This window comes from Piliocolobus tephrosceles, chromosome 1 (assembly GCF_002776525.5).
Source record: "Piliocolobus tephrosceles isolate RC106 chromosome 1, ASM277652v3, whole genome shotgun sequence".
Classification (NCBI taxonomy): Eukaryota; Metazoa; Chordata; class Mammalia; order Primates; family Cercopithecidae; genus Piliocolobus; species Piliocolobus tephrosceles.
Window position 1 is genome coordinate 19,101,893 of NC_045434.1, and position 14,583 is coordinate 19,116,475.

Genomic DNA, 14,583 nt, shown 5'->3' on the forward strand with positions numbered 1-14,583 from the left:
AAAAAAAAAAAAAAAAAAAAAAAAAAAAAAAAAAAAAAAGGGAAGCTGGAGTGCAACTACACTGCTTAACTAAGTGGACAATGGAATGTCCATCCACTCATAAAAAGTCTGAAGCTTCATAAAAATATTGATATCCTGATCTGCATATGGCAGACTGATGGAGTCTGCTTAGGTAGGACCAAGAATTTTCTCAGAAATGCAAACCAATAGGCAACCCTGGGCTCAGCATTCTACACCCGTAGGGCAAAGCAGGAAGCATTGCAGTCTGGGCGCTCTTTCAAAGCAGGCGTTTCCAGTGAGACTGCACATAGAATTCTATGTTCTGAACACTGCCATGGCAGTCACACCGTTCTTCTGCATTTGATGGCTTATTATCTGGTAGTCAAGGTAATTGGGGGAGATTTTTGCTTTTTTGTTAGATAGGTCCAAGAGTCTGGACATCAGGGAGAGGAGACTGTTCTGGAAGGAGACAGAGCACAGTGCTGTGAAACTTAGAAGTGAGGAGAAGGTGGGGGAGAGAAAAAGGGGGGAAAGGGATGGATGGAGAGAGAGGGGAGGAGGGAGAGAGAGGGAGGGGCAGAGAAAAAGAGAGGGGAGAGAAGGGAGGGAGGAAAAGTGAGGAAGGAAAGGGAGAGAAGGGAGGGAGGGGGAAAGATAAAGGAGGGGAAGGAGGGAGGGAGAGAAAGAGGGAAGGAGGGGGAGGGAAAGGAGAGAGGGAGGGATGCAGAGAGAAAGAAAGGAAGAGAAGGAAAAGCCAATGGAGGGAGGGAAGAGGGAATGAAGAGAGGGTGAGAAGGAGACAGAAGGCAGTACAGAGGGAGAGGAAGAGACTCCATGGGTTGCTCAGAGAAGTCACTTGTAGGGAAAAGGCAGCACGGTGAAGGAAGGGCAGAGAAGAGACACAAGGGTCTTCAGTAGCTTCTCAGGAGCTCATCGCATAGTAGAGTCTGTGGTTGGTGGGTCCTGGCCCAGAACATCCCTTTGCTTCTTCTCAGTGAGTTAAGGTCTCAAAGTAGTTTTCTTGTGGGGCTCCAGAAGACCCTGATGTAGGTGGGCATCTTGGTAGCTGTGACTTCTGCATGGAGACAGGATATGTGGATGGTGCCTTTGCTCGGCAATCCTCTTCCTATTAACAGTGGATCCAGGCCACCTAGTTGGGAGTATTTCCCCAGGCTTCTTGATAGGAACTCAGGCTAAATAGTTGGCTGTTTTTAACACATATCCTTACTTTTTCCTGTGGCTAAAATGGCCTTGAGAAATAAGATTGTGACTACCAGGAGTAATCCAGTAGAACAAATGCTTAGGCTAAATCTTGTCCATCTAACAGTAACTAACTACATGTATATGTTTTTCTTATGATGGTTCCTGGCTGTTTTCATGTAGACAAGAAGGAAAATAGGACTGGTAAACAGTGATGGTTGTAGTTTTTTTGCTTTTTTTTTTTAGGTCTTTCTCTTTGCTGCCATTTAGCAGTCTGGATCAGCCTGGGAGCTGGGAGCTCTGACAGCTCCCTCCTAAACCGCAGTTGTGGCTCCTATCAGCCATGGACTGGAGGCCCTGTGAGTGCTGAAGCTCAGTTTGGCGGGCCCTGCCTGCAGACCCTTTGTATGGATCTGGCCTTTCCTCTCTGCAGGGCAATGAAGGGGCTTGATGTGTGTATGACTGTGTCCCACTTGGGACACTGTGGCTGGTCAGCCCCGGCCAAGGTGATAAGGGAGGGGATAGACAGGTGAGACATGGTCTGATAGACAAGACTCACCCTAGCAAGTTATTGCATGTAAGGCACCCAGTCTCAGAGGTGGGTCTGACATTCTGATTCTGCGACTGGGAGAAAGAAAGTGTCACTAATAGAAATCAGGAATATAGAAAAAGGGACTGTTGGAGGATGGAGGTGGGGGAAGACAAGAAAAATGTAGATATGATCACAGCAGAAGGTGTTGGCAAGCTGCGCGCAAGGAGACAATGATTAATAGTTGAAAGGGTGGTCTGGACCTCCAGAGAGGCCAGACATTTGTAATGACCCTCATGTGGTCACCTGTGCAGAGATGGTATGTTAAGAGAGATGAAGAAAGGATGGGGAATCCTTGGTTTAAAATGGAGGAGAGGCCGGGCACAGTGGCTCATGCTTGTAATCCCAGCACTTTGGGAGGGCAAGGTGGGTAGATCACTTGAGGTCAGGATTTCGAGACTACCCTGGCCAACATGGTGAAACCCCATCTCTCCTAAAAATACAAAAATTAGCTGGGTGTCGTGATGCACTCCTGTAATCCCAGCTACTCGGGAGGTTGAGGCAAGAGAATCGCTTGAGCCCAGGAGGCAGAGGTTGCAGTGAGTGGAGACTGCACCACTGCACACCAGCCTGAGAGACAGAGGGAGACTCCATCTCAAAAAAAAAAAAAAAAAAAAAAAAAAAGGGAAGAGAAGGCATAGGAAGCTATCAAAGAAACTGAGAGGCCAAGTCAAGAGGAAGGAGGCAGGACAGTCCGATGTATTAAACAAAATACTTAATTGCACACTATAGAAATCAACTCTGGGCTGGGCACAGTGGGAGGCAGGTGCCTGTAGTCCTGGAACATTGGGAGGTGGGGTTGCTTAAGCCCAGGAGTTCAAGACCAGCCTTCAACATGCCAAAACCCTGTCTCTACAAAATAAACAAAAAAAAAAAAAAAAAAAAAAGTAGTTGGGCATGGTGGTGCATGCCTCTAGTCCCAGCTACTCAGCAGGCTGAGGTGGGAGGATCATGGGATCCCAAAGAAGGTGATTGCACCACTGTGCTCCAGTCTAGTTGACAGAATGAGACCCCATAAAAAAAAAAAGACAAAGAAAAAGAAAAAAATCAACTCTGGTTAATTTTAGGATAAACCACGCATATCTAAAAGATTCTCTGGAAGGGCCGAAACACTGAAGAATACCAATAGAGACTGCCGCTCTTTTGGGGTACTAAATATGCTGTATCCCACCCCTGACGCCATTAGCTCTAGATGTTGACATTTCTCAGCACTGTGGCCACTGCTGCTCTAAGAGTTTGGTCTTTAAATTGGCATTTCAGTCAAAGAGAGATCCTCCTGGTCTTTGTTTCTATGCATCATAGATCCTGAATCGAAGTCTGGGGATGGGGTACCTGAAGAGCAGAGGTAGGTCTCACGACTGCACCCTATGTACAAGGAAGGGTTGCAAATATCTGGCTTTTCTAGCTTCTACACTGGCATGGGAATTCATAAAAAGTGTCAAGTGGATAGGGGATGTCTCCTGAGTATGCTTGTATTTGGAAGGAGCGTTGGGGGGCCGAGAAAGAGAACAGCACCATCCAGAGACAAATGGGAAGGAGAGGGCAGTGGAGGGAGGGAGCACTTTGTGGGAGGAGTGGGTACAGAGCACGTGAATTGGGAAGGAGTCAGGAGGAGTGGGTACAGAGCATGCGTGATGGAAGATCAGCTTCTTCTCAGAAGCAAGGAAGAGGGAAGTCAAGAAAGTCCTCGGAGGATGGCCTCCCCTGGCTCAGAAGAAAAAAGTTATTCAGATAGTTCGGGCTGGCAAGCCGAGGGAGTGATAGTGCCAGAGGCTTAGGGTGGAAGGGCTCTGAGAGGTTCAGCCACACCCTCTGAGAGGTGGACAGCCTTCATGTCCCTGTGAGGCTGCCTGTTCTGCTCCTGGCCAGACTTGGTCGCCAGCAGGTTTTCTCATGTGGAATCTGTATGCCTATGTGGCAAATATCTATTGTTTATCTTTCAGATGTACAGCTCCAGACCTTCCTTTTTCCTTTTGGAGATGGATTCTCACTCTGTCGCCCAGGCTGGAGCATGGTGGTGTGATCTTGGCTAACTGCAACCTCCCCTTCCTGGGTTCAAGCAATTCCCCTGCCTCAGCCTTCTAAGTAACTGGGACTACAGGCACCCACCACCATGCCCAGCTAAATTTTGTACTTTTAGTAGAGATGGAGTTTCACCATGTTGGCCAGCTGGTCTTGAACTCCTGACCTCAGGTGACCCATCCACCTAGGCCTCTCAAAGTGCTGGGATTACAGGCGTGAGCCACTGTGCCCGGCCAGATCTTCCTTTCTATTGGCTCCCCAATCTCCACCAGGGGGAGATGCCCCTCCTCACCCAGGGCTGCCTGCCAGCCAGGGCTTCCTCTGCTGAAATTAAGGGCACAGATCTTCCCTCTCCTGCCTATGCCTGGATCTTGCAGCCTGGTTTCTGGAGTCCCCATGGTGTCTCCTAAATTTCCACTCTTTCCATTTTTTTCTGTGAGCCTCTTAGGCTAGGGGTCCTAGTACCATCAGTGGCCTGTTAGGTTCTGGGTCGCATTGCAGGAGGTGAGCAGCGGGTGAACGATTACAGCCTGAGCTCAGCCTCCTGTCAGATCAGCAGCAGCGTTGGATTCTCATAGGAGTGCAAACCCTCTTATGAACTGTGCATGCGAGGGATCTAAGCTGCGCACTCCTTATGAGAATCTATCTAATGCCTGATGATCTGAGGTGGGACAGTTTCATCACTAAACAATGCCACCTTGCCACCCCACATCCGTGGAAAAATTGTCTTCCACAAAACTGGTCCTTGGTGCCAAAAAGTTTGGGGACCACTGCCTTAGGCCATTCCTAAAAGTTCCCTCTTGCTTAAGAAACCAGTCTCAAGCCAGTAACGTTTGCCACAGTTCTTTTATCTCTGCTCATCAGTCCTCATCTCATCTGCAGAACAAATTGACACCCTCATCCACTGTGCCTGTCCTTCAGTGCTGTATGAATGGGGGATTCTCTGGAGGAAGGCTTACCTCCTCTGATGTAGAAATACAATCTTAGAGGTTCTGCTTGTGACTATATTCGATTATTTAACAGCTGGACCTTACATATAGTCAATTATATCCCAGAGAGGAGCCCTTCCCACCCCATGAGTGCTGTCCAATTTGGTCTTTCTCATCATCTTCTTGTTATTTTAACACAAAGCAAATGTATAGATGGCCACTTACTGCTTCATCTGCGCACTGCTCTTCCCTGTCCTCCTGTGGTTCTCGTGGGGCTGTCGACCCCAGCCTCCCACTCTGTCCCCATCTACAGGAATAGGGATGTGACCTGGGCTTGGGCAATCAGATCATCTCATGCCCCTGGAAACAGCTGTGCATATGACCGGAAGAATCTTTGTCTATAATTGGAATACCAAGTTCTCTTTTGCTGGTGGTCTTTGCTCAGACAATATAAGCTTGAGGTTATAAATGGCACTTTCTCCAGCTATATGGAGGAAGTCCTTTTCCAGTGGGAGAAGAAGAGGCCAGACTTCAGCAGGAAAACAGAGCTCAAAGACAAAGAGAAGGAAAGACAGTCCCAGTGACATTGGTTGAACCCCTGGCTCTAGCTCTGCCTGAGCCCACAAATATCCTTTCTGTTTAAGCTAGTTTGAATTTTTTTTGTCACTTCCAAACGGGTAAGTCCTGACATAATAATATGCTTAAATATTAGAATGAAGTAATACATTTTAATTATGAAAAATAGAGACAAGTAAAAAGAAAAACCCGAAATCATTCCTAACCTTATTTATTTTTATATTTATTTTTTTCTGAGACAGTCTTATTCTGTTGCTCAGGTTGGAGTGCAATGGTATGATCTCAGCTTATCTCTGCCTCCCAGGTTCAAGCAGTTCTCCTGTCAGCCTCCAGAGTAGTTGGGACCACAGGCAGGCACCACCAAGTCCAGCTAAGTTTTGTATTTTTGGTAAAGATGAAATTTCGCCATGTTGGCCAGGCTTGTCTCAAACTCCTGACCTCAGGTGATCCATCTGCCTTAGCCTCCTAGAGTACCCTTATATTCGTGTGTGTGTGTGCGTGTGTTGTGTTGAAGATTGTAAAATATGCCCGCAAATTCCTTCATCCAGTATGCAATCTCTTTTGGAATGTGAATTTTCCTCTCCCCTTATGCAGAAGGGAAGTTTATTTCTCTCCCTTGACTCTTAGCCTTGTGATTTATTTAAACGTGAGAATGCACCAGGAGACGTATATGACCTTGAGATGCCAGTCCAACCTTCTGGAGGGTGTGACCAAGACAGCCCAACCCACAGCCAGGTATGTGAGGGAGGTGTACTAGTTCGTTTTGTGCTGTTATAAAGGAATACCGGAGGCTGGGTAATTTATAAAGAAAACAGGTTTATTTGGCTCATGGTTCTGCAGGCTATACAGGAAGCATAGTGTCAGCATCTGCTTCTGGTGAGGCCTCAGGGAGCTTCCAATCATGGTGGAAAGGGAAGGGGAGCTGTCATGTCACATGGAGAGAGGGAGCAAGAGACAGAGGAGGACATGCCAGGATCTTTTTGAACAACCAACTCTCATGCAAACTTAAAGAGTGAGAACTCACTCATTACTGAAGAATGGCACCAAGCCATGCATGAGGGATCTGCTCCCATGACCCACAGACTTCCCGCTAGGCCCCATCTCCAACACTGGGGACCAATTTCAACTTCAAATTTGGAGGAGAGAATTATCCCAACTATATCAGGAGGTCATCTTGAACCCTGCTGTCTCTCCATCAGAATCCAGCTGTGGAGGAACTGCCCAGCTAACCCTCAGAATCACAAGAAATAATAAATCTTAGCTGTTTTAAACCACTAAGTTTTGGAGTGAATTATGCAGCAAAAGCTGAAACCGATGGTGTCCTGCATGTCCTATAGAACTACATATAACCATTTCCCCACCTTATTCAATCTTTATTAAGGCTACTTTGGTTGCAAACATCAGAAACCAACCCCGTCCAGCTTAAACAAAAGGAAAGTGCATTAGAATGTCGCTAATGTAAGTCAAGGAACAGAAAATAAAGTTGGGAAGGCGAGAAATCACGACGTCCGCAGACTCATTAGCAGCACGGTATCATGGAGTTTCCGTCCAGAAGAGACTGCCATTAACACAATCCCGTGCTAATGATTGGACTAGTAACTTCAAGTTTTCAGAGCAGACGGTCTGAGCCTTGCCATTTGGGCCAGTACCCGCCTCTGAATCATTTAGCTATGATGAGGTGGGGGGCGGGGGGGGGGGGCGGGGGGGGGAGGCAGGATGCGGACACGTAGAAAGTAGGTGAATTCGTGGGAATCCTGACGTGGAAGCCGTGAGCGCTACTCACGGCCTGGGCCTGCTTTTTAACTGCTACATATATTTTGATTTTCCAAAAGTTTTTTTCCTTTCAAATCTTTTTGCGGCTACTGTATCAAGGCTCTTTTTTAAGAAACGGAAAATAGTGCAGAACCACTTTGGAAACTGTAACAAATGGGGCAACGTTGTACACTTCTGCACAACGTAACTGGATCTGTGAAGGTTTTAAGTGCAAAAAGGGAAAATAGTGCGGGGCCACTTTTGAAAGTGTAACAAGTGGGGCAACGTTGTATACTTCTGCACAACGTAACTGAATCTGTCAAGGTTTTATGTGCAAACGGGTCTCTGAGCAAGTGAAATGGTTTTGATCAAAATCTAAAATAATTTGGGGGGTGAAGACATAAAAGGGAGCCAGAGTAACAGGTGTTGTGAACACAGAGAGGAAGAACGGGTAGGCTTCGAATGGGGACAGAGTGTGTCGCCCCCAGTCGCAGCCTGGGGGGCTACATTTCTGAAGGGAGCATCTCTTGCCCCTAACTGACGACTCCTGCAGAGTGACGCGTGCTGAGACCAGGGTGCGCGGGCACCTCGAATAAGTGGGCCAGGGACCTGGGCCTGCGCCCCTCGGACTGGCAGGCCCGCCCGCACCCCTGCGCCTCGCGCTCTGCACGGAAGCAGCCGCCCCCACGGAGCAGGCGGAGGCCCGGGGGCCAGGAGCGCGCGGGGAGGCTCTGGGACTGAGGCGGCGCCACCACCTCCCGCCTGCTGCTGGAGCGCGGGCAGCCGCGGCGACATCTTGTTCAGGAGGAAAGCGCGCGGGAGAGCGAGGCGCGCTTTAGCTGCTGCGCCACGCGCACCTCGGGCCTGGGCGCAGAGGATCGGCCGGGCGTGGCGGGAAGGAGGTAAGGCAGCCCCGCGGGACCGCACGCCTAGCTCAGGGGGCGTCTTGGGAGACCCCAGGACCACCCGATCACGGGCCCCGCCGCTCCCCTGCCTCGCTCCTCCTCCCGCTCAACCCCCGTCTCCCGCGTTCCTCTCGCCCCAGCCCGCAGCCTCCCTGCCTTCCGCCTTCTGAGCAGCCCTCCTCGGCGTCGCGCCCCTCGACCCCAGCAGCCCGGGTCCCCGCCTCTGCTCTTGGTCCGGGCAGCCGAGTGAGGCCGCCCCCGCCCCGCCCCCGCCGGGACCCGCCCCCTGCTCCCGTCCGGGCGGGGCTCCGGGTTTAAACGTCGCGGCGGGCAGGGCCGGCGGAGGGGCGGGGCGGCCTCTGTGTCGTGTACCGGGTCCCGTAGGCTGCGGGCAGCGCGGAGCGGCTGGCGCTTGAGACGGCGGACGGCACCATGTCCCCGGGGAGCGGGGTGAAGAGCGAGTACATGAAGCGCTACCAGGAGCCGCGCTGGGACGAGTACGGGCCGTGCTACCGCGAGCTGCTGCACTACCGCCTGGGCCGCCGGCTGCTGGAGCAGGCGCACGCGCCCTGGCTCTGGGACGACTGGGGCCCGGCCGGCTCCTCGGAGGACTCGGCGTCGTCAGAGTCGTCGGGCGCCGGGGGCCCAGCACCCCGGTGCGCCCCGCCCTCGCCCCCGCCGCCGGTAGAGCCGACTGCCCAGGAGGAAGCGGAACGGCGGGCGCGCGGGGCCCCAGAGGAGCAGGGCGCGGAGGCCGGGGACGCGGAGGCCGAGGACACGGAGGACGCGGCTCTGCCAGGTACTGGGCCTGGAGGGGAACGCGAGGGGCCTGCGCGCAGGGACCGTTTGCTCGAAGCTCTGAGCAGCTGATCTCTATTTCTTGCGCCGCTTGGAGTGGGCTCTTTCTTTTTTTTTTTCGGTTGACAGAATCCGTCTCTCCTGACAAAATAAGGAAGGTGGCAGCCTTTGCTACCCTTTATTTGCTTAATTAGGTGGCTTTCGATCGAGCCAGCGGTGAACTCAATTCAAGCGCCGCTGGCTGAGTCCGGGGTCTTTCCTTGTGGGCCTCTGCGGCTTGGCGAACCACTGAGTCCCATCTGCTTATTTCTAAGCACCCATTTTTGATCAGAGGAGCCCCAGCTTTCATCACATTCTCAAAGGTGACCCAAAAGGTTAAGAACCACAGGGCTAAGCTTTCTGTCTGATGAATGGGGCTGTTGTTTTAAGTATTAACTCCCCGACCTCGCTGCGCTGTCCCTAAAGAATATTTTGCATTTGTTTACATGGAGTGTTGTATAACTTGGCTGTGAGAGCATCTTTGTAAGTGCTAGGTCCTCTCCCCTTCGGTCCCACCCCATCCTCCCTCGCCCCTCCAGATCCGAAAGCGCCGGTGGCTCTGCGCGTGTTTTCAGCCATGGCCTTTCACCTTCTGTCCTGCCCAGAGGGTTGTAGACTGGGGACTGTCAGCATGTGAGGCTGGTGCCGAGGACCCAGTTGAACGCCTCAGTACAGCCTGGAGTAACCAATGGTTCCTTCCTGCTCCTCTTACGTTGGCCAGGCACCACCAGATCACTGGATTTTAAAAAGGCTTGAGTGAGGAAAACATGGAAAATGTATTGGGAGCCTGTTAGACATTCAATCACTGATCTAGGAATATGTATGTTGTCATTTAATGTTCAAACCAATCCCAAAAGAGACCCTGTTTTAATCTGTGTGTGTGTGTGTGTGTGTGTGTGTGTGTGTGTGTTTCATTTGAGACGGAGTCTCGCTCTGTAGCCCAGGCTGGAGTGCAGTGGCGCGATCTCAGCTCACTGCAACCTCTGCCTCCCGGGTTCAAGCGATTCTCCTGCCTCAGCCTCCGGAGTAGCTGGGATAACACGCACGCGCCACGACGCTCGGCTAATTTTTGTGTTTTTGGTGGAGACGGGGTTTCACCATGTTGGTCAGGCTGATCTCAAACTCCTGACCTCGTGATGCGCCCGCCTCGGCCTCCCGAAGTGTTGGGATTACAGGAGTGAGTCACCATGCTCGGCCCTAATCTCAGTTTTATAGATGAAGAAACGAAAGCTCAGGATCAGTGACTTTATTCACTTATGTGTTTATTTTTGTTTACCCGATTGCAAGCCAATCAGACTCTTCCTGGCTTCTCTGTGAGAGGCTGAGGAGGAGATGAAATTTCTACTGTGAGCCGGGTTGCTTTGCTCTTGGTTTTACCATCTTCAGCTATTTTCAGCACATCATCGGAGGCAGGGCTGCCTCCTGCCATCATCATGTTACTTGTGAATTCCCACAAATCCTGATGCTTCAGTGATCACTGCTAGAAATGCAAATAACAGAAGGTGGAGGGGATAGGGAACATGCCTTCCAGATTATTCCTGTGGGTGCTGATCTGCTAGCTAAATTGAGATGTACTTTATCAGGCTAAATGACTTTTCTCTCCCCCATCTTTTATTGTTTGTGATGGAACTGTCAAATATTTATATGCAATGTAAATACAATTTTTAGGCAGCATTGTGCTATGGATGGTGCCTGTGTTTACCAGCTCGGGTAAGGTCTGAGTTTATGATTCTTTTGGTTTCCTTAGAGAGAGCGTCCTCTCAGTTATTTCTTCCCTGCTAACATTTCTGGTTTAGGCATCAGGAAGAAGAAAGGATGTTTTCTGCTTTCAGGACTCACAATCGCAGTATCTTTTTTTTGCTCCCACCTGTAAGAGGCCCTCTTGACTCCTGTGTTGCTTGCACAAGATTAAATATCCTGGTTTTTAAGTGGATGGTTTTAAATACTAGTGCAATGAGCACTCTTTTGAGTTTCTATGAAATATAAAAGTTCTTACTTTCCCTGAAGCCACAGATGCATATAGAATCACATAGTTCCATCTGACTTACTACAAAAGCACATCAGCCTCCTGCCACACATAACACCCTGGTTTTTCCTTTGGTATTTATTTCTGTACCTCCAAGTAATGTGGCTTTTATTGATATTTGATTGCTTTTTTTTTTTTCAGTTTTTAACATTATCTATTGACTTTAATTCTTTTTTACTGCTCTCCTCACCCACACAGACACGACCCATCTCCACACCTGCTCAGTACAGTCGTCATAGAGTTTGTTGGATTCATAATTAGTATCTACCATACTGTGCCCATGGAAAAAGTTACTCAAAGCTGACCCATACTGTTTCCCATGATTCCCTTTTTTCTTTCACAATATAACCAACACATCAGGTTCTCTATCACTCTTGTCATCTAAAGTCACCCCTCCCAGGGCCCCTGACCTACTTCTATCCGGGCTGGCTGCTGCTCCTGTGGCCTGCTGCCTGGTTGGCATCTTGGGAGGGCCCTTGGCCATCCTCCTAGGACCTTTCTTGGCTTCTCTCTTGGGTTTGAGTCTCTGTCGTGTGGCTGTCATGTCATTTTCTTTCTTGGTTTACCCCTTCTTGGTGGAGCACATCTTCTAGTAGATTCCTGAGAAAGGATGGTTCAGAGGTTAGTTTTCTTTGAATGCCAAGAGGTAGCTTTATTCTACCCTTACAGTTTGGTGAGTGTGGCTGGGCATGGAATTGTAGGTTGGAAAAGTTGTCTGGAAGCATTCCTCCTTATGTGTTATGACTGCTGGTGTTACTGTTATGACTGCTGGTGTTACGGCCTGCATCGTTATGATTCTTGATCTTGATCTTTCATAGGTAACGTGTCCCCCTCAGGAAGCTTTCAGGGTCTTTCAGATCCTATTTTTCTTTTAAATTTAAGAGCTCTTGAATTGTTTTCTGGGCTGCCATTTATTCCCTTCCTTCCCTCACTCCTTTCCTTCCCTTTTTATTTCTTTTTAAAACACAGTATCTGGTTCCTGATTCATACATATAGGGTTATATCTTACTGAGGATATATATTAGAAGTTTTTGTTTGTTCTCTTCTCTTCCTGTGTTTCTTCAGCAGTCTTTCACCCCTGCCTCTTTGTTTCTTTTTGCTGGCAATTCTCTATTTCATGTTAGGCGCTTTTTTGAAATGTCTAATGATCCTTGGTTTTTTATTCCTATTTAAGGAATGGATACTAAAAAGCTGTTAGGAAATTCTGTGTGTGTATGTGTGTGTGTGTATGTGTATGTGTATATGTGTGTGTGTGTATGTGTGTGTGTGTATGTGTGTGTGTGTGTATGTGAGAGATTATTTTCCTCCCATAGCCAATATGCTGTGAAGAGTGGTCTAGACTGTCTCCCATTCCTTACTTCATAGTCACGTTTTCTTTTTAGGTTAGATTTTATTTTTAGCAAAGTTTACATATGCAGTAATTTTAAAAATTTCACTTAAAATGAAAGAAATATGATCTTGCCCCATTTCCCACATATGTCCCTTGCTGCTTTCAACTCAATTTCACTTTCCTTTCAGCATTGGCCACCCTTTTTTCATTTAAACTTATCTGTTGGCGTTTTTGATTGTGAACATTATTTACTGACTTCCCATTATGAACATTATTTACTGACTTCCCATTATGGGAGATGAAGATTTAGCTCAGGATCTTAGCTCTGCCTTCCCTATTCTACCCCCAGACACATACCAACACCCATCTTGTCTTCACCAGATCCCCACAATATTAACTATATGATTGCTTTGTTTAATCTCTCTTCTGTGTTTGAATTATGACTGTGTAAATATTTGCAGGTGAACCATGTAATATATTCTGATTACATTTTTTTTGTTAAAATTTATGGTTTTCCTGAAGTTAATAGTTTCACTTTTTTATTGCTCATTTCGTTTTTGTTTTTTGCTCCTACCCCAGTAATAGGATTATTTAAAAATAAGCTACCTATCACTGCCTATCACTGTTTCTTATTTCTTATTTGTTGTAGCTATCACTGATGCCTGAAATGGTCTGATAGTACTGTGAAACTTGCCATATGTCAGATATATTAGGTGTTCTATTCATCTGATTTTATTTTTTTCCCTTGGAGACTTTTTTTTTTTTGAGCCCTTGATCTTCTTGTTCCAGTCTAGATTTTATACTGTCCAGCCCTGGCACAGCTGCTGAACTGGGCTTTCTTTATCATTTCCCTCCTTTGTGTGATCCCCTGTCTTGCACATCTCAAGTCTTCCTTTTGCTTGGCCTATTCCTTCCTTTTGATGGAACACATCCTCTGTAGATCCTCCTGTAAAATATTGCGTGGGAATTAGAAATTTTGTAACCTTGCATATCTGAAAATGCCTTTATTATATCCAGGATTGACATTTTGGCAAGGTAGATAAATCTAGATTGGAAACCTCAGCATTTGAGGCGTTATGATAACACTGAATCCTGGCTTCTGGTCATAGTGTTGAGAAGTACCATGCCATTCTGACGCCTGCTTTGTGTGTGTGACCCCACTATGTTTGTTTTTGTTGTTTTGTTGGAAACTTTTAGGAGATTCTTTTTATCTTTTTTATCTTTTTAGGAGATGTTCTGAAATTTTGTGATGTGCCTGTGTGTGTCTTTTTTTCGTTCATTTGGCTGGCCCTTTTCATTCTGGAAGCTTCTTTCAGTTCAGTGATATTTCCTATTTTCCTGTTTAAAAATAATTTTCTGTGCTCCATATGCTTTATTTTCTCTTTCTATAATTATCCTTAGTTGGATGGTGTACCTCCTGGATCAGTCTTCTAACATTTTTACTTAAAAATGTTTCTACATTGGAATTTGGAATTTGGAATTTTTGGTTTTATTTTCTGGGAGGACCCTTCAATTTTATCTCCCAACATTTCTATTGAAATTTTTAATTCTCACCTTAGCTTTAAATTCCCAAGAGATCATCTATTTTTGGTCCCTAATGTTCTTTACATTAAAAAAAATAGCATTCTGTTTTCAGATTTCTTTTAACCTACAAAGAATACATAAATAAATAAATAAAAGAAAAGAAAAGGCCAGAAATATCTTTTCAAAGCTGTCCTCCATTCCCTGCCTTGCCTTTTTCTGCATAATTTTGGTCTCTTCCTTACTAATAGAGGATGTGCTCAGATGTTTGCTCTTAGCCTGTCTGCTCATATTTAAGAGTAGGGCCTGAAAGAGCTCTTAAGGAGCGCTGTGCATGGGGGATGCCTGTTTTCTGTAATTGGATGAGGACCCAGCTGTTCCTCTGGGGACTCCAAACATGTATACCTGCCAGCGTCTCTTGAGTGAGCTGCCCAGACAGTGCATCTGCAGTCTCCTGTCTCATGGGGAATGAGCCTGGCACCAGCATCCTGGGAACAGAGGCAGAGGAAGGTGCCGAGGAGGGGTCTCCTTTACCATGAGGCCTTTCACCTAATTCTGTTTTCAGGAAGCTGTTTCCCTTGGCTTCTGCTGTCCCTAGGGTCATCTGAAGTCCAAACCTCCCCTGCTTCTGCCACTTGAGACTGAAATCCACAGGCCTTCTGGGTAGGAGAGGAGCGACTACCTGGCACATGAGTTAGGGGAAAGAATATAGAAGTGTCAATTGCTGTGTAACAAAATTACCTTGAAAATTAGTAGCTTAAAATTAGTAAAAACAGTTGTTCCTAGGTATCTGTGAGAGATTGCATCCAAAATACCCCCACAGATACCAAAATCCGTGGATATTCGAGTCCCTATATAAAATGGTGTAGTATTTGCATATAACCTGTGCACATCCC

General features: G+C 47.4%; 1 protein-coding gene and 1 long non-coding RNA gene across 2 annotated transcripts in view; one reads left to right on the forward strand and one right to left on the reverse strand.

Moving 5' to 3' along the window:
* Positions 1–7,809: 7,809 nt before the first annotated feature.
* CCSAP (centriole, cilia and spindle associated protein) overlaps positions 7,810–14,583 on the forward strand; it is a 22,942-nt gene continuing 16,168 nt past the window's right edge. Inside the window, exons 1-2 of the mRNA XM_023191784.3 lie at positions 7,810–7,970; positions 8,358–8,772. Of these exons, the coding sequence (XP_023047552.2) occupies positions 8,406–8,772 (367 nt within the window). The 5' untranslated portion in view covers positions 7,810–7,970; positions 8,358–8,405. The remainder of the gene's footprint in view (positions 7,971–8,357; positions 8,773–14,583) is intronic.
* LOC111526198 lies at positions 10,092–14,427 on the reverse strand. The gene is made up of 3 exons (XR_002726288.3): positions 14,093–14,427; positions 11,251–11,436; positions 10,092–10,290 (listed from the first exon to the last, which is right to left on the reverse strand). It is a non-coding gene; the product is annotated as an uncharacterized LOC111526198 (long non-coding RNA).